The 20,725-nt window shown below is 33.8% G+C and overlaps 3 protein-coding genes and 1 pseudogene across 3 annotated transcripts; 1 reads left to right on the forward strand and 3 right to left on the reverse strand.

The window, feature by feature from the left end:
- The first annotated feature begins 3,148 nt into the window (after positions 1 to 3,148).
- LOC114752650 (putative receptor protein kinase ZmPK1) lies at positions 3,149 to 5,741 on the forward strand (annotated as a pseudogene).
- Positions 5,742 to 5,867: 126 nt separating this feature from the next.
- Positions 5,868 to 8,976, reverse strand: LOC114752651 (E3 ubiquitin-protein ligase PRT1-like). The gene is made up of 4 exons (XM_028941393.1): positions 8,493 to 8,976; positions 8,185 to 8,385; positions 7,088 to 7,179; positions 5,868 to 6,477 (listed from the first exon to the last, which is right to left on the reverse strand). Exons 1-4 carry the CDS (start codon positions 8,704 to 8,706, stop codon positions 6,160 to 6,162), a joined length of 825 nt encoding a protein of 274 aa, XP_028797226.1. The 5' UTR covers positions 8,707 to 8,976; the 3' UTR covers positions 5,868 to 6,159.
- A 745-nt stretch (positions 8,977 to 9,721) lies between these two features.
- On the reverse strand, positions 9,722 to 10,518 carry LOC114752646 (LON peptidase N-terminal domain and RING finger protein C14F5.10c-like). The gene is made up of 3 exons (XM_028941390.1): positions 10,293 to 10,518; positions 9,944 to 9,972; positions 9,722 to 9,855 (listed from the first exon to the last, which is right to left on the reverse strand). The coding sequence occupies exons 1-3, from the start codon at positions 10,388 to 10,390 to the stop codon at positions 9,722 to 9,724; spliced, it is 261 nt and encodes an 86-aa protein (XP_028797223.1). The 5' UTR covers positions 10,391 to 10,518.
- A 6,700-nt stretch (positions 10,519 to 17,218) lies between these two features.
- On the reverse strand, positions 17,219 to 19,763 carry LOC114752648 (putative receptor protein kinase ZmPK1). Its single transcript, XM_028941391.1, has one exon. The coding sequence runs from the start codon at positions 19,634 to 19,636 to the stop codon at positions 17,219 to 17,221; it is 2,418 nt and encodes an 805-aa protein (XP_028797224.1). The 5' UTR covers positions 19,637 to 19,763.
- Positions 19,764 to 20,725: the final 962 nt, after the last annotated feature.

Below are 20,725 nucleotides of genomic sequence, written 5' to 3' on the forward strand. Positions count from 1 at the left end.
AATTTGTCTTATTTCGAAAATATCAAAAAGGGCTCCAGATATATAAAAAACACCTATGAGTTTAACAACATGTAGAACAAGGACTAAGGGTACAATAACTACCCCAAGCCCATCAAAAATATTCATCCCACAAAAATTTAGAGCATAAGACACAGGATGCTCATCCAGTCCACAAGTCATACACATAAGAGTAGTACAAACAATAGAGTCTTATGGCTTCCAGTTATTCTAATAACATTCCATCAAATACAGTCATTCAACAACCCAACAAAAAAAAGTATATATCAACAAAACTATGGGCCTCAAGATGGCAATACATAACATTACATGCCTAAACTAAAAGAGGACTATTAGGCTATACTCGCCTATGCTTCTGGTTGCTTCTCCTTGTGCCGAGCTAAACTAAATGACTTTCTTGAAAAGCATTAGTAAATAGTGGGGTGAGACATAAAGTCCTAGTAACCAAGCATTAATTTATAACATATACAAGTATGATGGCAAATTGGTGAAGTAGTGTTTAAATATAATTTAAGTAATAAATAATGTTTTAACAGATACAATCACATAAAAGGAGCATATCTCACCATCCACAACACAATTCATACAAAAGTACATATATGTAACAACACAATGAAATATGCCTTCCCATCACCTTACTCCTTATAACTGCTTGACAAGGACTCAGGCTTTCTATATTGCGTAACTCGACCAAAGGTTACCTTACGCACATTAAGCAATGGGCCCCTTCTTGTACCTACACTGCCCAAAAATAGACTATAGTGTAAAAGATGTCTATCTAAAAGCTCGTTCTCAATTCCGGGCCAAGGAAAAGGAAGAACTACAGGGGTTTAATAAAAAAGTCAAACACTAGAATCAATAGTGTAGGCATGCCACGTGAATTTCAAGAACAATTATCCTGCACATAACAAAATCTCAACTTCCACATATGAATCCCATGCATGGTTATAATGTATATTGAAAATATCATAATTCTTCAAATAAGATGATATAATTTCAAACAAAAACAACATATTTTCATTTTATTTAATAACATAATATTAGTATATTAAATTCAACACACCACAACAAAACATAATTTCAAATAAAACACAACTCATACATAATTAAATTAACATACTTTCCACTTCACCAAAATTTGTCATATAAGAAAATATATTTTTATTCACAGGCATACTTTCACAAATTAATTTGAGAAAATAAAACATAATAAAACACCTTACAATCTAAAACATGTATATAAAATAAATTAATCCCGGTTACATCTACTCTACTCAAATTTAACTTCATGGCTTGAGAAATAAGAGTACAAATTACAGACTTCGAAGTACAAGATAATCTACAAATAATATAGATGCGATTTAACATACATACAAATAAATAACTTAAATTATATAGGATTTATTGTTATTGATATATATATACACACACACATATATTTACTATCCAAAAATTCTTACCTCAAATAACATTTTTCTTCCCCCAAATAACTCATTTAAATTATAAAAATATTGTTTTTATCTAACATTATAAAAATCTCAATTTATAACTTAAGTTTCCAACTTCAAAAGATTTTCTAATAATATATCTTTAACCTATTTCACATTTTAAATTGATTAAATATCAATAATATACTAAATAACCCAAATAAGTTACTTAACTTAAATTTAATCGATAAAAACATTCTATATATCATGAATAATATATTTTTCAACTAAAATTTTAATTTAAAATTCTCGAAACAATCAATAAATAAATATAAACTGATTAAATTTTAATAATATATCAAACAACTCAAATAAATTATTTGACTTAATTTTAATCAGTATAAATATGATATATATCATAAATGACAGAATTTTAACAAAATAAATTTGATTTAAATACCAAAAGTAATAAATGGACAAATCTAAACTAATTAAAATTAACTACTCATTTACCTCTAAATCTCTATGGTCATCTATTGTCAAAACTCAATACTTACTCTCCATATTCAAATCACAAAATCTTCTCTAAACATTATAATGATATTACTGATATAAAGCTCTAAATATATAGAAAATATTCATAAAAAATTTTAATAAAAAGAAGTATATGTATGTATTTAAATGATCCTCAAAACTTATATTGTCTTTCAAAATGCTAATACTCCTCTGTCTTTTTTCCTATCTCTCTTTCTATGCTTCTCACTCTCACTTTCTCTCTCTGCTAAAAACCTCCGTTTTCCATTTATCTTTCAAACCCCAACCGTTTCATCCCCAATTTTCCTTCTTCATTTATTAATCTCCCCCATTTTTCTTCCTTTAGTAAATGACTTCTCTCCCAAACTTCTCTTCCTTTTAAATGTTCTCAACCTTTTTCCACCGAATTCGGTGGAAAGATGTGTGATTTTTTTTCTTTTTTTTTTAAATTATGATTTCATATTATTTAATTATTATTATTTGAAATAAATTTTTTTAGGATGCTACATATACAAAATAAATATATAGAAAAATTCACCTCAATTTACGAAAAAATGCTTTTAGAAAGTATTTTTAGCCAAATCCAAACACCCTCTAAGATAGGGTTTGGATTAGCTTTTTAAAAGTGATTTTATAATGCACCAAGTAAGCATGTAAGATGAGTTTTATTTTAACTTACATAAAAATAATTTTTTAAGTGCTTGTAAGGATTATTTGGAGTTGCTATCTACTCCTTTAATTCTATTTATAAAACACTTTTGGCAATTTTCACATAGAGTAAGAAAAACCTTAAAATACATTAATTCTTTATAAAAATATAGTAATTTTTTAATTTTATCTATATTTAATAAACACAGCTTTCAAAAGAGATAACTATTTATACTATACTCTCTCCGTCCTTTATATTTTCATAACGTTATTTAAATATATCATATGCAGTTCAAAATGAGATTTGAGGGCTTGTTTGATATGAGATAATTAAATAAAATTAAAAGTCTAGTTTAATAGATAAAAGTATAATTGTATGCTCTTCCACGTGGTCCAAGAGAACTCGTGGACAAATAAATAATTAACCACGGAGAACATTATTAGAGCAAGGAACATCAAAGTCAAACATTCACACACATTGACTTTAAATTTTAAGGATCAAATCTCAATTCCGCAGATGAAATGAATTCAGAGTCTATTTATATGCATCATTCGAAGACCGAACCATAAAGGCACTGATCACAATGATTCATCTTCCGCAGATATAATCAAATCCCATTTTTCCTGCTGTTTTGATATGGCTGTTTCTTCAACCCTACGCATTCTTCTTCTCTTATCTCTGTCTTTTCGATGTTCTTCATCTTCATCACTTAACAGTGGCTTCTCTCTCTCAGTGGAGAAACCAGAAGATGTTATCCTGTCACAAAACGGCGTCTTCTCTGCCGGCTTTTACCTCGTTGGTGAAAACGCCTGTGTATTCTCCGTTTGGTTCACCCAAACCCTCACTGTCGTTTGGACAGCAAACCGTGACCAACCCGTCAACGGAAAACGGTCATCACTTTCCCTTCTCAAAACTGGAAACCTTGTCCTCTCTGATGCCGGACAGTTCAACGTGTGGTCGGCCGGCACCACCTCGTCTTTGCCGACCCGGTTGGTTCTTAACAACAATGGAAATCTAGTACTCTACGAGAACCAAATACGAGGAAGCAAAATTCTATGGCAGAGCTTTGATTTCCCGACAGACACTCTGCTTCCTGGACAACAACTCACAAGATATACAAAGCTAGTCTCTGCTAGGAGCGAAACCAACTATTCCTTTGGATTCTACAAGCTTGTCTTCGATGACGAAAATGTTCTTAGCCTTCTATATGATGGTCCCGATGTCTCCAGCAAATATTGGCCATCACCATGGCTTAAGAGCTGGGAGGTTGACAGAAACACCTACAACAGTAGCAGAATCGCAGTGTTAGATTCAATTGGAGGTTTCAGTTCAACAGACAAGTATAACTTCAGAACTTCTGATTATGGGGCTTTGATACAAAGAAGATTGAAATTAGATCCTGATGGAAACATTCGAGTGTACAGCCTACAGAATAATCAATGGGAGGTGACGTGGCAAGCCATATCTGATTCTTGTATTGTGCATGGAATTTGTGGTGCTAATAGTACTTGCATGTATGATCCTAAAGGAGGAAGGAAGTGCTTGTGTCTTCCAGGCTATAGAGTGAAGAACCATAGTGATTGGTCTTATGGTTGTGAACCCAAGTTTCAACTCTCGTGCGATAAAAATGAGTCTACCTTCTTCAAATTGTTCAATGTTGAGCTATATGGGTATGACGTTGTCTATGTGAGAAACATCACTTTGAATGATTGTAAGGATGATTGTTTGAATGATTGTGACTGCAAGGCTTTTCAGTACACAATGGACCAGCAAGGCTTATTTCAATGCTTTACGAAAAGAGCTATGCTTAACGGTCATCATTCACCAAGTTTCGAAGGAGCGACCTACTTGAGACTCCCAAGATCCCTTAGCAGCAATGTTTTGTTCCGTGAAGAAGAAGAACCAACTCAAGAAAATGGTAATGTTTGCCCGGTGAAGCTTGAAAGAGCCTATACCAAGAGACACGTCAGTAGTTTCGTGAAGTTCTTTCTTTGGTTCGCTGTCTCAATTGGGGTGGTTGAAGTCCTTCTCATTTTTACAATTTGGTGTTCTTTGATTACAAAACAAAACTCTAGTAGAAATCAACAAGGATACAATTTTCTCTCTCCTTTTGGGTTTAAAAGATTTACTTACTCTGAGCTAAAACAAGCAACAAAAGAGTTCACAGAAGAAATTGGAAGAGGCTCAGGTGGAATAGTGTACAAGGGAGTGTTGGGTGATCAAAGAATTGCAGCAATTAAGAAGCTGAACAATAACATCGTTGGAGCCAAACAAGAAGAAGGAGAATTCCTCGCTGAAGTGAGCATAATCGGTAGGCTTAACCACATGAACTTAATTGAAATGTGGGGGTATTGTGCAGAGGGAAAGCACAGGCTTTTGGTGTACGAGTACATGGGAAAAGGTTCTTTAGCAGAAAATCTCAAATCAAACACTTTGGATTGGACCAAAAGATACAACATCGCTCTTGGAACAGCAACGGGTCTAGCCTACTTACACGAAGAATGCTTGGAGTGGATTCTGCATTGTGACATAAAGCCCCATAATATTCTTCTGGATTCAATTACCAACCCAAGGTAGCAGATTTCGGCTTATCCAAGCTTCAAAATCGTAATGACCAAAACTCCAAAAATTTCTCAGTTATAAGAGGAACGAGGGGGTACATGGCACCTGAGTGGCTTTTTAATCTGCCAATAACGTCAAAGGTGGATGTGTATAGCTATGGGATCGTTGTGTTGGAGATGATAACAGGAAGGAGTCCGACGAGGATGGGAACTGGGACTGATGAAGACGAAGGAGCAAATAATGGGAACCTTTTGACATGGGTGAGAGAGAAGAGGAAGAAAACGACGTCGTGCAGTTGGGTGGAGCAGATACTGGACGCAGCCATTGTATCAGAGTATGGGGTTGAGAAGAGAAAGATGGAGACTCTGGCTAAAGTGGCTATGGAGTGTGTGGAAGAAGACAGAGATGCAAGGCCCACCATGAGCCAAGTTGTTGAGATGCTTCAGAGCCAGGAAGATGATGCTTGTTAGTCATCTATGGCGGCTTACAAATTTACATGCAACTTCTCTCCAATGATATTGCATCTTGTGATATGATAAGAGTATGTCTGACTCCATACTATCTAAACATATTAATGAAGGGAACAGACTAACTGCATTAGTAGTAAATATTATCTAAACACACATATTCTGTTACCAAAGAAAAAAACACAGTTAATAGTCATTGGGACAAGGATAGAATCCAAAGACACCAAACTGAAGGTGAATATATAGAACAGTATTAGATAAACCATATGATAACATTCTTGACTCATAATTCTTCAACATCATACAACCAGACTGAGCACTTTTAATATATAAGTTAACAAAGATGTCTTCAAACTTTGGATCCTCACGTTTAAAAAAAGAAAAAAAAACAGAACTTAATTTTACTGATGGTTCCTCAACTGCCATTTTCCAAATAAACTAGTGAGTGATTCCCAACCAAAACAGCGGCAGATGAAGTTGGGATTTTTGTCAATTCAACTCCTCAATTGGTGCCGCCAGAGTCATTCTGGTTATGTTCTCCATCAGCATCAACCACCAAATTGGGATCTTCAGGTCTAAATCCTAAGCTTTCCATAGGCAAGTTTTCAATGGAACCATCTCCTAACTGTCCAGTAACCAGTCTCATTATGTTATGGATAATGCTGATTTGTTCAAGCTCAAACTCGTGATCTGGAGTGTGCTGCTGATTGAACCGACCCGGAATCTTGCTGCGAATTTTATAACAGTCCGCACAAAGATCAAAACCAATCTTCTCCTTACAGTCTTTGCATCTGTATCTATCCCCAACAATTGGAAACATCTGAACAGACAAGCCTTGTGTTACCACACTAGAAAACTAGAAGTATCAAAGAAAATGACTGAAAACCCCCGGGGTGGGGGGAATGGGGAATCAAAGTGTGGGGGTATTATGATTTCTGATGTCTTAATTTTGTTTCTTCTGCATAGCTTCTTGCCATGGCCTTTGCATTCCAAAAAATAGAAATATCAAATCAAAAGAGCTCTCTAAACGCCCTACAAATCTGCAATGCAAACCCCTTAGCATTATTCATGAACCCACAGCTCAATGGAAGCCAAGAGAACGACTTTAATTCAGAAAAGATGGGAGGAAAAGAATTTCTCAAAGAAAAGTCTAGCCTTAGACTTCATTCATACACCAAGAATCCTAGCAGTAGTCCTCATCAGTCATTTCATAACATCAGGAACTAAACAAAATACAACTACATGGTTGCATAAGGAACAAGGCATTAGTATAAAAGACCACTACCATCCTGGGTCAATAAAATAAGGTTTCTACTTGGTAATGTTCATTGCTCATTTCCACGTGAACAACCCCAAATATAGATAAACATCAAGGGGGAAAAAAATACAAGCAAAAATTCAAGAAAGGAAAGATTAGAGATTTTACATACCCCACAAAAATCACAACCAACTCCAACATGTACTTTTGAGTGAGGATCAGACCACAATGCTGCTCTTCCTCCGCCATCATTATTCAGTGAACCTGGAAGCAGAAGCTAAAGCGTAACTAGGAGATACCAATAAGATGGAATAATATTATTAAAGAAACACTGAAGTGAATCAAATTTCGAATGTGTAAGAAAGGGGAAAATTGTAAGAGGGAAAACTTTTACATATAGGGAAAGAACCAATTAGTAGGAATGACAAAAACTTAATGTGAGAATCATCATCGAAACTCAAAGAAATTAATAATTGAAAACAAACATGTCCCTCAAGAATAAACTTGGAACGATTAGCATGAGGTGGCTAAAACACGCAAGTGTATCAGCCAGAAGTTTGAAACAATGACATTGAAAAGAGGAGAATTAATGATATGACAGAAAAGGGGAATGGGCCGAGTAGAAAGGCTGGAGGTTGAAGCACTATGGTTGTGGCCTGCATCTGAACTTACACAAGATGAGAGGAGAAAACAATTGGATGAGCCCATGCATCTTCCTAAATCATAATGGTCAATGATTTCCAAATCATAACAGCCAATTCCGCTTATCAAAGTACTCCTCTAGTCCTTAATATAGGACCTAATTATTGAGTTGATCTTGATCCTAAATATAAGACCTATTTATCACATTTATCAATTTTTTCTAAATTACCCTTATTGATGCTCCCTTAACCATTATCAAGTAGGACATGAAAGAAGGATATGAAGAAAGATGATTATGCTATTTTAGAAAAAACATGTCATATTTTTTATAATTAACTAATTTACCTGACTTTATTAATCTAATCAAATTAGTTAAATAGGTTTTGTATTAAGGACCGGAAGAGTAACTTTTGTTTTCTTTTCTTTAATAATCAACAATAATAGATGTCAGCTTACTATATGGAATCTCCCTAATATACCATATATTTTATGCATGTGCTATTTCCTACGATTTATTTTGAAGGATCGATTATCCTAAAAGTTTCTTAGAAGAAACTTGATTTCCTCATGGATTCATCAACAGAGTACAATCAAATTATACTAAAACCAGGAGGCAAAGATACATACAAGAAGGGGTATCAGGTTTATCGTTGATATGCCTAAGTTGAACAGCATCTCTTTGCTTTGCATATTCCTCAGGAAATTCTTCCTTTATAAAGTTATCAAGCTCCAAACAAACTCTTGGAAATCCCCTTGGATGTGGAAGTTGACAAATTTGGCATATAAGCATCTCATCAGCTGAGTTCTTGATGCAAGACTCACAGTATACTGTAGAGAATGAAGAAAAAGCAGAGAAGTTATGTATCAACTGAATAGATTTTCTATCAATGGTCTTATTATTTTAGAAACGAGAGGTAAATATTGTGCATAAATACCATGACCACAGTTAAGAACAACAGGATGAAAAAGCAGTTGCTTGCATGTTGAACACATCACATCTGCAACTGATATCCTCTGCTGCCTATCATTCTGAGGCAGCACTTTTGCTTGAGCAGGAGTCCCGAGAGCTTCAGGAGTTCCACCAAAAACATCTTTAGAACAGATGGTTCCCTTATGTTGCATTTCAGTTTCTGACCCTGATGGCTCCATACTTGCAGAAAGTCCTATATTCTGCGGGTTGGAAACCAGATTCCCGGTATAGCAGGAAGATGAAGTACCTAGATGATCAAGCTTAACTTCTGATGCAAGATTATCACCATCAAATTGAGGAGAGTAGCAGCCCCCTTTCTTTTCGTCCTCTGGAAAAAGGAAACAGATAAACCGTTGCTTCAAACTTTGCCAGAAGAAGACAAAAAGGAAAACTCGTCTTTTTATAATATATGCAAATGTACTTGAAAGAAAGTGACAAGAAGAAGGGGAAACCGAAGCTTACAAACAATATACGAGGACAAACCAAGAATCAAAAGAACACGAAAAAAGTTTTACATGTTACACCAAAACAGTACAAATACAACACGAGGAGGGGGGAAAAAAAAAAAGCCTCCAATAAACAGAGCAGCAGAAATTTATGGATCTGCATTCTGCTTCAAAAAGTAGACGCCGGAAAGTTCTTATCCTTGGAGTTTACTGTCATCACATGCACTTCAAAGACTTGTGATGAATTTCGTTTTCTCTTTTTGCTGCATACCAAGAATTGCAAAAGAAATGACTTCTTGATTTCCAAGAACTATTTTGACTCTGAAGTTTAAGATGTCAAATGAAGGTCTATTAATAGTTTTTATTATAATTTTTAATGCCTATTTACATAAAAGTCTCTTGACCTTAAATTATGGCCATGTCAAAATTCAAAGGTTCACTTTACCTTGTGCAGAAACATAATTTCAATTAAGAAAATCAGATCAGCTTACTCAACACATTTTGAACATGTGAACTGAGGAACAGTAACAAGCACCAGCATCAATGACTTGGCAGTTTTTGACAGAAAAATGTACTAAATCTAGCACCAACACATTTTAATTTATTTTCCTTCTGCGAGAAGATAAATTAAAAGCAAGGACCAAAAGTGGCAAACTGCACGCGACACACGTGCTCATGCACAAGGCCCCGGAAAAAGGCATACCAAGACTTTGAATTTCCCTTTTCTTGTAAGCAACAGGATACACTCTCAGAAGCAAGAAGTGAAGCATCCAACAGATTGCAGGAAAGTGATGATACGGATGCTCACAACTTGGACAATGAGACTCAAAAGGGGGCTCATTGACTGGTGGACACACCAGAAACAGGATATGTGGCCGCAAGCTGAAAATGAAAAATAATAGGCTTACAGGATTCTAATCAGAGTGAAACAATACTAATTTTTTCCTTAATGAAGATAATGTTGACTTACGCAGCACAATAGGCTTGTATAATAGATCCCTGCATGATCAAGTTAGACTTAGATTTAGCAAACAAAACCTTAAAAATGGAGTCAAAAACTAAAAACCAAATAAAGTTGAATTCAGAATCGTTCCTAGTTCCATAGATCAACGCATTCATCAACCAGAATTTAATTGAAATATGTGACAAGGGAAAAAAAATGTGACTTTCAAATTATCACCATTAACTCAACTCGATCTTCGAAAAACAAAATTCCATGACCCTTTTCCAATCATGAAAGAAGAAATCGACATACTATAGATCAACATTAACAGATGGCTTGGAGATGCTTCGCTTTATAATGATGAAAAGAAACTTACAGGCAAACGCAGCAAACAAAGGATTTCGAGAATTCTTCTTGCTCATTGTCGGGAAGATTTGCATCTTCGTTTGCTTTCTCCATTCTCTGTAAGGCCATATTTCCGGAGCCGGGAACAGAGAGAAGGGTAACACCAGATGATTAGCGAAAGCAAGATGAGGTTCTGAAGAACTGAGTAAGAAAGTAAAAACTTAGCATTTCATCATGCCGCGAGTAAAGCTATGATCGGCCAATAGGAAGTAGGAACCTCCAAGCATCCGGCTTACTGTAGGAATCAACAAGTCAACTTGTGATTGACTTTGTATAATTGCCCAGTTTCTCTGCTTTCTTAACCTTGAGGCTTTTTTCCTGCCCTTCTAGTATAATATTGCCTTTTGTGATTAATATAAGAAATTATTTCATTTTTATTTTGATTTTAAATATAATATCTTAATTCATTTTATTTTTTATATTTATCTATTTTTTTAAGATAATCCTTATACTAATTGTACATATTAAATGTTTCATCAAATGAGATTTAATTAGTAAGGATATTTTAATAAAGATAACACTTATTTATTACAAATAACTAACTCAACTAATTTTCTTAACCTACTCAAATTAGTTAACTAGTTCTTATATTAATATCGAAAGTAATAGTATTTGATAGCAAGATGTTTGGAGACAAACTCAAATAATAAATGGGTTAAAATAGAAATTCGTTTCGCAAGTTTTCATTCAAGAGCGTTAGTAGTGGATGCTCAAACATTTCTTTGGGCACATATTTGCCTTGTAAGTTTAAAACCGTAACAAATTTGTTCTTACCATTAAAAATGTTATCAATCACTTAGTTTTTTTAATAATAAGGGGTAATATTGTCATGACATCATAATAAATTAATAAATAAATACACGCATCATTCCCCCTTTTTAATTTTGCGCCTGCGTATCTCATTCTGTCATAAAATGCTCTTCATTTTTTTTAGCAAATACCCTTTTTGTTGGCCAACGCATCTTTCTTTGTCTCTAACTCCATCACAATGCCTAATAATATCCATAATAAAGACATCTTATGAACTTTGTTTACCAATTTGAAGATATTAAAGAAGTTAATCAAATTATTTAATTTTGACAAATATGATACAATCTCTCAAATACTCTTATATAACATTAGATTAAATATAAATTTAAAAGTTAGATAATTTGTTTTAAAAATATGATATATAAAATGAATTAATCTCTTATACTTAATATTAAAGTCAGTTTCTTAATTGGCTTCAATTTAGGATAGAAAGAGTAATTTATAACTAATTAATAAAAAAAATCTAGTTCAACCTCATATTTCTTTTTATTCAGGCACATGTGCTTCTCTTTTTCCTCTCCTCCGTAGGTGGGGTATGATTTTGGTGTCTTTACACTTTCCAAGATAAAAATTCCTCACACATATATTTATTTGGTGCTCATATGATCTTATTTATAGAATAGAGAAAGAATACATTTTTTTTCGTCTTATTTATAAGATAATAAGAGAAATTTTTTATGGTGTTAACTTTATTTATATAAGGTATAATGTATATTAAATAATGATAAAGTTAGAAATTTATTGAATTTTAAATAGAGTTAATGAAGTCTAAAATTTTTTTTGATCTATGTAAAACATATTAACAGTGATTTATGAATAGACTAGAAAAATACACCATAAAATCCCTTAAAATAAACTAATCTAAATACAATTCAAATGCAGAAGTGAATGCCATTTCCTCATAAATTACTCCTACCTTTTATAAACAAATTACGTGATTTAAGAAAAAAGTTAAAATTAGTTAACAAAAATATAAAATTGAACTTTTCCCCCGAATATACTATATATAATAAGGGGATCAATAAGGTAAAGGATAAAGAGAATGTATTATGTATTATGAGAAAAAGGTGAGGAAAAAGAATAGGAAATTAAATATAAGCAAAATTAATAAAAGCACATTTAATGTTTAAACACATTTAAACAGTATCTTTTCAAAAAGATCAAACCAATGTGATCTTATAAAAAGCAACATAAGGGAATACTCCCCATAACCTTTTATGTATATGCCTTTTCTCTGTTTTTTTTTTTTGGGACTAAAGCATACATATGTTTCTGTTGAAGACAATCATATTCGAGAGATTACTTTTTGCTAACAAAGATTCGAACCCTAGTTTTTTATATTATGAAGGACTAATCACTTTTATTAGACCTGAATCTCATTGGTTTCAACTTTTCTCTTTTCTCTTTTGATGACAACCTTGCCATCTCTTCTTCATATATTAGAGTCACAGTGTTGATAAGTCATTAAAAACGTATTTTGAATTCAAAGCCAGAGTTGGAAGCTTGACCCCCCCCCCCCAAAAAAAAGCAGAGTTGGAAGCAATTTGCATTGGAAGGTTAATACTACCACCCCCCATTTTCAATATAAAAATTAGTTAATTAATTTAAATATATAAAACAACTAGTCAAGTTAGTTATTTATAATAAATTTGTATTATTTTTAAAAAAATATTATTACTAATCAAGTATACTCGTTAGAACTATCATTATTACAAGGGTTACCTTAGAAAATAATGGATAAATATAAGAGACAAAGTAAATTGAGATCTTATATTTAGGATTAAAATAAAAATCAAATGGTTCTTTTATTAAAAACTGGAGTTAGCACCTCGCAACCAGGAAAATTAATCAGGGGAGTTTTCCAAACTAATGGTAATTACTAATTAAACAAATAATAAATGCCCCAAACTCTTGATGAAATGGACCGACCTAATATTCCACCTCCCAGCTAAACCCATGGAAGTCCTCCGTGTCGTTGATGTAGTCACATTGCTTGGCCAATCACAATACAACTACGACAATGCAAGATTTTTTTGCCATGACAATATGTGTATATATATTTACCGGTGATATTGATTGATTGATGATTAAAAAAAAGATTTTTTTATTTTTTAAATGTTTAAATACATCATTCTTTTTATAATAACAAGATAACTGAATTACGTGATTTAAAAATAGAATTAAAAATAATAAATATGTAAAAAATAAACATGGCAATGACAGTTCTTGTTCTTGCCCATCAAAGTGTTTGGTTTTAGAGGTGAAGACAAATCCTATCACTGCAACAAATCGATTGCAATTCCTCATGAAGCCATCTACTACTATATACTAGTTATAGTTTTTAATATAAGAATTAGTTAATTAATTTAAATAGATTAAGAAAATTAGTTAAGTTAGTTATTTGTAATAAATAGATGTTGTCTTTTCTAAAATACCCTTACCAATCATTTGTATTAGCAATGGTATTTTAATATGTGCAACTCCTAAAAGGGGTATTTTAAAAAAATTAAAAATGAATAAGTACAAGAGACAAAATGAATTGGGATCTTATATTTATGATCAAATTACAAGTCAAACTAGCTCTTATATTAAGAACAAGAGGTAGTATTTATTTATAAAACATTTTAATGGATTTTAACGGAATGAAAAAAAGTCTTAAATCTCATTACTATTTTAAAAGTTAATAATTTGTTAACCTTATATATTACCTCTGATCTTAATTATAAGATCTCGTTTATAGACTACAAATGATGTCTTATAATTAGGACCAGAGGTAGTATTTATTAAGAAAATAACAATAAAAAATTAGAGGAAGAATTCTACATTTTTCTTTTAAAAAGATTCTACATTCATATATAAGAACTAATATCCCTAAAGTAAAAAATAATATCAATATTAACGACTTTGACCAACAAGACTAGAGAAGGAAAAAGAGAACCTGAACGATCCAGAAAAATAACGACTAGCATCCCTAAAATTAACTTTAAGTAATAAAGCTTTTTGAGAACTATCATTTCCTCAATATCATGTACTCAGCTATTCGGTTTTTATATAAAACAAGAACTCCTGGACAAACATATAATTAACCACGTGGAAATAAAAAAGGGCACAATTTTCTCTCTCCTTTTGTTCAAAGAATTACTTCAAGCTAAAACAAACAACAAAAGGGTTCACAAAATTAAAGATGCTCAGGTGGAACTTCATTAGAGCCAAACAAAAAGAATAAGAATTGTTAACTGGAGTGAGCATAGTCGGTTGGCTTAGCTTAGCCACATAAACTTGATTGAGATTGAGGGTTCACAATTTATATATAGTTTTTTTTTTGTGAATGCAAATTTTAAATGAGTTAGGTCAAGGAGCTTACTAAGACTAAGATATGCTTTTAGGTTCAAAGAGTGCTTGTAGAAATATTTATAGATTATAGATCACTCACCAAAAGATCATCATATCAATAGCATCATTTGAATTCATTGACCTTGTAGGTTATGATTTGATTTTTTATTAACTGGGCCAACACTTGGCACATTTTATATATGGTTCAATATATGATAATGATCATTACGTGTCTCTCCTTTTTTTTCCCCCTGATTTTCTCCAACAATAATCTTGATTAATACTAAATAACAATTAAAGTTGGTAAATATTATAATTGAATCTAAAAGGATTCGATGACCTCTATAACTAAATGACGAGTCGCTAATTCAATAAATAAAACTCCAACCAGCATCTATTTTAAATAAACAAATTATAACCAACATTGAGTTGGTCAAGTGATGCAAAGCTCCATCAGATCTCTTCGGGTCTCAAATTTGAGTCTTAGAAGAGACACTTACATTGGGAGAGGCAACCATGAATGCCAAACCAGATTAGTCTGCAGTTCAGGTAAGTAAAAACTTATGTGTGAACTAGATTTTTTCAATTATAACTTGAATTAATCATCATGAGCCGCTTGTTTTTTTGCTATAATTATTTTTTGATAGAATAATTATCTTGTATTCATACTACTAACCTAATTGAATGTAGTTCCAACAGGATTTTTTCTACACATAAGGTTAGTATAGTATCCACTATATATATTTGAATATTTAATTACGAGAAATTAACACTTTTCCAGGTGAACCCAACCATGTACGATTCATTTATTACAATTATTGTTACTTTAACTAATAAGACGCAGAGAAGTAAAGACAGGCCTTGATTTTTTTTTTTTGGGGGTCTAAATTCCTGAAAAAGTATGCCTTTAACCTTGACAAATTACTCTTTTTGGGCGCCATATCATTTTCTTAGTGTCTATATTCGTAAATTTAATTTAGATTTAAATTTTTTCAAAAAAAAATTAAATATATTTTTCCAAATTCATATTTTTCTTTTAAAGTTTTTAAGTTTGAATATATATTTGAGATATATAATAAGGTCTCGTTTGTTGGGAAAAAAGGGACTTGTTTCATATGAAAATGATAAAACAAAATGAAAGCTAGTTTACAGATGAAAATATCTTCGCAGAGTGTAAATTGTATTAATTTGGTCCTTAATATAAAATTTATTTTATATTAAAATTTGCACTATAAAATACGTCTTAGTCTTATTGGAGGGAACTTTTAAATGAAAAAATAATACCATCTCCACTTCTTTTATGTTGTAATGCGAAAGTAGTAAAATAAATTATTACTCACTTCTCATAAGAAAAGAGAAATTATTATTTCTCCTATTCTAAATATAGGACTAATTTTATAGTGTAAATTATACTATAAAAATGAGTATTATATTTAGGACGGGACGTGTACTATCTAAATTTAATACAAGTATCGGGCATATGTAGCATTTGTACAGAAATAGAAGCTGCTGGTCTCCGAAAAAGAAAGAGAAAAACGTGTGGTCCAATAAACATGTGGACAAATAATAACTAACCACGCGACCACATCAAAGAAAACCACCCGGCTATATTTTCAAGGAAAATTATTTATTGAGCCGGACAAAAAAATGTAAATACAAATATATCTCCTGAATTTTGCATATTATTAAAGGTTGATCTGTACGATAAGATAAAATACCTTCTCATCCCTGCTAATAAGCACACAAATGCACTCAAAATTTGAATTTGAAATTACATTCTCCCCATTCAGCTTTCATCCACAAAACCACGACTCTACTTATAAATCCACAAGAATGACTTATAAATACTAACAGGATTGGATCTAATGAAAAGACGTGGTCTCTTATAGCGTGATGAGTTAAGGTTCGAATCTCCGTAGGTAGGGGTGCCCATATTTAGTGTCTGATAATATCTCAAATAAGATTGTTTGTAATAGGAGGATACTTGTGCCTAATTTTTTCTTTTTTTAAAAAAGAATGGCTTACAAAAAATAAGGCACAAATTCTTCCAAATTCCATTACATGAAACTCATCCCAAACACTAATAAATCACACAACTTTACTTATAAATCAACCATTATGACATGTGAATCATTCCCTCGAACATTAATTACAACTACTATGTCATTGTTTAAATACCAGCCATAGACATAAAAAAACTGAAATTCTTAACTGCCCCATGTCATGATCCCAAAAGAAGCGAGCCCAGGAAATGACCCAAAAGATGACGCAAATCTCATATGCAAGCACAACCAAAGGAGGAGACACAAAACGTGGTTACTATGGGATTTGGAGGGTTAGGCCAAGTATAATAAGGACAAAGTCTGTTATGGAGGGGGTGGAAATGATTATGGTCTCTCTCTTCCCCCAGAAGATTCTTTCCTTGCTAACTTTCTGCTTCCTTCTTTCTGCTCTTTTCTGCAACTCTGTAATTCACTGATATTTGCATATTCCATTGTATTGAGTGCATAGTTTCTATATATGTGACTGAACTTAATCCATTGAACCATATATTTTATCATTTTCGTCATTCATATTTGTATTTTTAGTCTTAACCATTACACCCCACTCACATGAAGACAACTACCTTATTAAAATAGAACAAGTTTAGACTCAGGCATTGACATAATTATAATCTTAACATATCACAAAGAAGCAATGCCATCGAAGAAACAGCATGATGAAATTTCTTGTAGCTGCCATGCATAGGACTAATTAAGAGGCATCATCTTCATGGCTTTGAAGCATCTCAACAACTTGGCTCATGCTGGGCCTCGCATCTTTGTCCTCCTCCACGCACTTCAGAGCCACATTTGCCAAAGTTTCCATCTTCTTCTTCTCAACGTCAAACTCCGATCCAATGGCTGCCTCAATTATTTGCTCCACCCAAGAGGATGACGACGACCCTTCCTCCTCCGACGTCATTTTCTTCCTCTTCTCTCTCACCCACATCACTAGCCTTTCATTATGTGCTTCTTCTGCTTTATCACTCTGACCTCCCATCATCGTCGGACTCCTTCCTGTTATCATCTCCAGCACAACAATCCCAAAGCTATACACATCCACCTTTGATGTTATTGGCAAATTGAAAACCCATTCAGGTGCCATGTATCCTCTCGTTCCTCTTACCACTGAGAAGTTTTGAGTGTGTTGGTCACTTCTATTTAGAAGCTTAGATAAGCCAAAATCTGCTACCTTGGGTTGGTAATTTGAACCCAAAAGAATATTCTGAGGCTTTATATCACAATGTAGAATCCACTCCAAGCATTCTTCGTGTAAGTATGCTAGAACCCTTGCTGTTCCGAGAGCAATGTTGTATCTTTTGGTCCAATCCAAAGTGTTTGATTTGAGATTGTCTGCTAAAGAACCTTTCTCCAAGTATTCGTAAACCAATAGCCTATGCTTTCCCTCAGCACAATACCCCCACATTTCAATCAAGTTCATGTGGTTTAGCTTACCAATAATGCTCACTTCAGCTAGGAATTCTGCTTCATCTCGTTTGGCTCCAATGTTGTCATCATGAAGATTCTTTATTGCAGCAGTTCGCTGATCTGGCAATACTCCTTTGTACACTATTCCACCAGCTCCTCTTCCAATTTCTTCCGTGAACCCTTTTGTTGCTTGTTTTAGCTCAGAGTAAGTATATTTTCTGAACCCAAAAGGTGAAAGAAAATTGTACCCTTGTTGATTTCCATCAGATTTTTGCTTGGTTCTTATCAAATAAAACCAAGTCATAGAAATGAAGAGGACTTCAACCAACCCAATTGCAACAGAAAACCAAAGAAAGAACTTCAAAAAACTGCTGACATGTCTCTTGGCATAGGCTCTATCCAGCTTCACTGAACAAATATGACCATTATCTTGAGCAAATTCTTCATCTGCAAAGAACGAAACATTGTTTCTTTTGGTTTTAGGAAGTCTCAAGTAGGTTGTTCCTCTAAAGTCTGGTGATCGACGACCATTGAGAAGAACTCTTTTCGCATAGCATTGAAATAAGCCGTCATGGTTAAATGAGTACTGAAATGCCCTGCACTCACAATCTTCTATGCATTCATTCTCACAATCACTATAACTTATGTTTTCCTTGTAAAAAAAGTCATACCCATAGAGCTCAACATCTTGCAATTTGAAGAAAGTGGTCTCCTTTTTATTGCATGAGAGTTTAAATGTGGGTTCACACCCATAAGACCAATCGCTATGGTTCTTCACTCTATATCCAGGAAGACACGAACACTTCCTTCCTTCTCTAGGATCATACACACACGTGCTGTCAGCACCACAAAGTCCATGCACAATGCAAGCATCAGATATGGCTTGCCATGTCACCTCCCATAGATTATTCTGTAGGCTGTACACTCGAATGTTTCCATCAGGATCTAATTTCAATCTTCTTTGTATCAAAACACCATAATCAGAAGTTGTGAAGTTGTACTTGTCTGTTGAACTGAAACCTCCAAGTGAATCTAACACTGCAATTCTACTACTATCGTAGATGTTTCTGTCAGCTTCCCAGCTCTTAAGCCACGGTGATGGCCAATATTTGCTGGAGACATCGGGACCATCATATAGAAGGGTAAGAACATTTTCGTCATCGAAGACAAGCTTGTAGAATCCAGAGGAATAGTTGGTTTCGCTTCTAGCAGAGACGAGCTTTGTATATCTTGTGAGTTGCTGCCCAGGAAGTAGAGTGTCGGTTGGGAAATCAAAGCTCTCCCATAGAATCTTGCTTCCTCGTAATTGGTGCTCATAAAGTACTAGATTTCCATTGTTGTTGAGGATCAATTGGGTCGGCAGAGACGAGGTGGTGGCGGTCGACCACACCTCGTATTGGCCAGCATCAGAGAGGACAAGGTTTCCGGTGCGGTGGATGGAGAGTGAGGAGCGCTTACCGTTGATGGATCGGTCACGGTTTGCTGTCCAAACAACGGCGAGGGTTTGGGCGAACCAAATGGAGAATACATAGGCGTTTTCACCAACGAGGTAGAAGCCGGCAGAGAAGACGCCGTTTTGTGACAGAATAACATCTTCTGGTTTCTCCACTGAAAGAGAGAAGCGACTATTATGTGATGACGATGAAGATTGGAAAAAAAGAGATAAGAGGAGAGGAAAGTGAAGCATTAATGAAACCGCCATATTCTATTTCTTGAGGTTATTAGTAGCTAGGTAGTTTAAGTGGAATGATACTTGGATCAAATTTGTAAGTTGTTCAGTCTTTGGATGATAGATTACATTTCGTTCATTTCCTCTTCCGCAGACCAAGGATTAATCCTTGGACTTTTCGATTTCTCAGCTTCTGAATATGACATGCCTGGTGTCGCTTTCTTTAATAAGGTTGCCAGCGGTGAACGTATTTGTTCCTTTTCGTTAAATGAGGGCTAAACTTCCAGCGCCAATACCTGTAATTCACGTTTTCTATATGACTAAGTGTGTGGTTGGGAGAGCAATTTATGGACCAGAAGTAGCTCATTTTGCAACAGAAGCCCGATTTAAAAAGTAAGCCGGTTTGAGAGAGCTTGTATAAGATCGCACTTGGGGGCCAAAAATAGGGCCAAACGCGCGATTTACCTTAAGCCGGGGGAGGTAACATTTTCAAGTGGTAATCGGGCTCAGGACCAACGGGGATTAGGTTTAGCAGAAAGGGTTAGACCCTTACAATATAACGAGCAAAGGTTCGAATTCTTGTTGGAGAGGTATCCACATTTAGAGCCCGATAGTGTCTCGAATAGGATTGCCTCTAATAGGAGGATATATGTACTTTAGTTAAAAAAAATTGTGTTTAGGACGATTGAAAATTGTTAGAATAATAATTTTCTCTCACTCCTCTCATTATTCTCTCATTATTTAATGAAACTCATGCCCATTTTGGTAAATTTATAACCTAAACTTAATTTTATTCAATCATAATTCAAATAACTTTTTACCCATTCTATCTTTTACAAACCAACTTTTATAAAATTTAGTCCAAACACAATTCACATTACCTAATTTAACTTTTACCCAATCTCAATTTTTTAAAAGTCAGATTGCAAATAAATTATTTTTTCTACTGCTAATCCAAACAGATCCTAAAATGTTAAAATTTGGCTTGCACACTTCAAATGACTGTAGTACAGAGCAAATTAAATAAAAAATATAGTTAAATCTGAATCATTCACTTTGTGGTTTGAGGGTAAAAATGAGATTATGGAGAGAAAAAGAGTAGTATAGTTTAGGAAAGTTAAT

Source organism: Neltuma alba, unplaced genomic scaffold (assembly GCF_004799145.2).
Source record: "Neltuma alba isolate B1F8T4 unplaced genomic scaffold, ASM479914v2 tig00007462_pilon, whole genome shotgun sequence".
NCBI lineage: Eukaryota > Viridiplantae > Streptophyta > Magnoliopsida > Fabales > Fabaceae > Neltuma > Neltuma alba.

Excerpts from the sequence above, each read along its gene's own strand:
- LOC114752651 (XM_028941393.1), bottom strand. The coding sequence starts at position 8,706 with ATGGAGCCATCAGGGTCAGAAACTGAAATGCAACATAAGGGAACCATC. Across the intron at positions 7,180-8,184 it reads TAAACCTGATACCCCTTCTT|GTTCACTGAATAATGATGGC; the intron begins GTATGTATCTTT and ends TTCTGCTTCCAG. Across the intron at positions 6,478-7,087 it reads TTGGTTGTGATTTTTGTGGG|ATGTTTCCAATTGTTGGGGA; the intron begins GTATGTAAAATC and ends TTGTCTGTTCAG.
- LOC114752646 (XM_028941390.1), bottom strand. The coding sequence starts at position 10,390 with ATGGCCTTACAGAGAATGGAGAAAGCAAACGAAGATGCAAATCTTCCC. Across the intron at positions 9,973-10,292 it reads TTTGTTTGCTGCGTTTGCCT|GGATCTATTATACAAGCCTA; the intron begins GTAAGTTTCTTT and ends TTGATCATGCAG. Across the intron at positions 9,856-9,943 it reads ATACAAGCCTATTGTGCTGC|CTTGCGGCCACATATCCTGT; the intron begins GTAAGTCAACAT and ends TTTCATTTTCAG.
- LOC114752648 (XM_028941391.1), bottom strand. The coding sequence starts at position 19,636 with ATGGCGGTTTCATTAATGCTTCACTTTCCTCTCCTCTTATCTCTTTTT.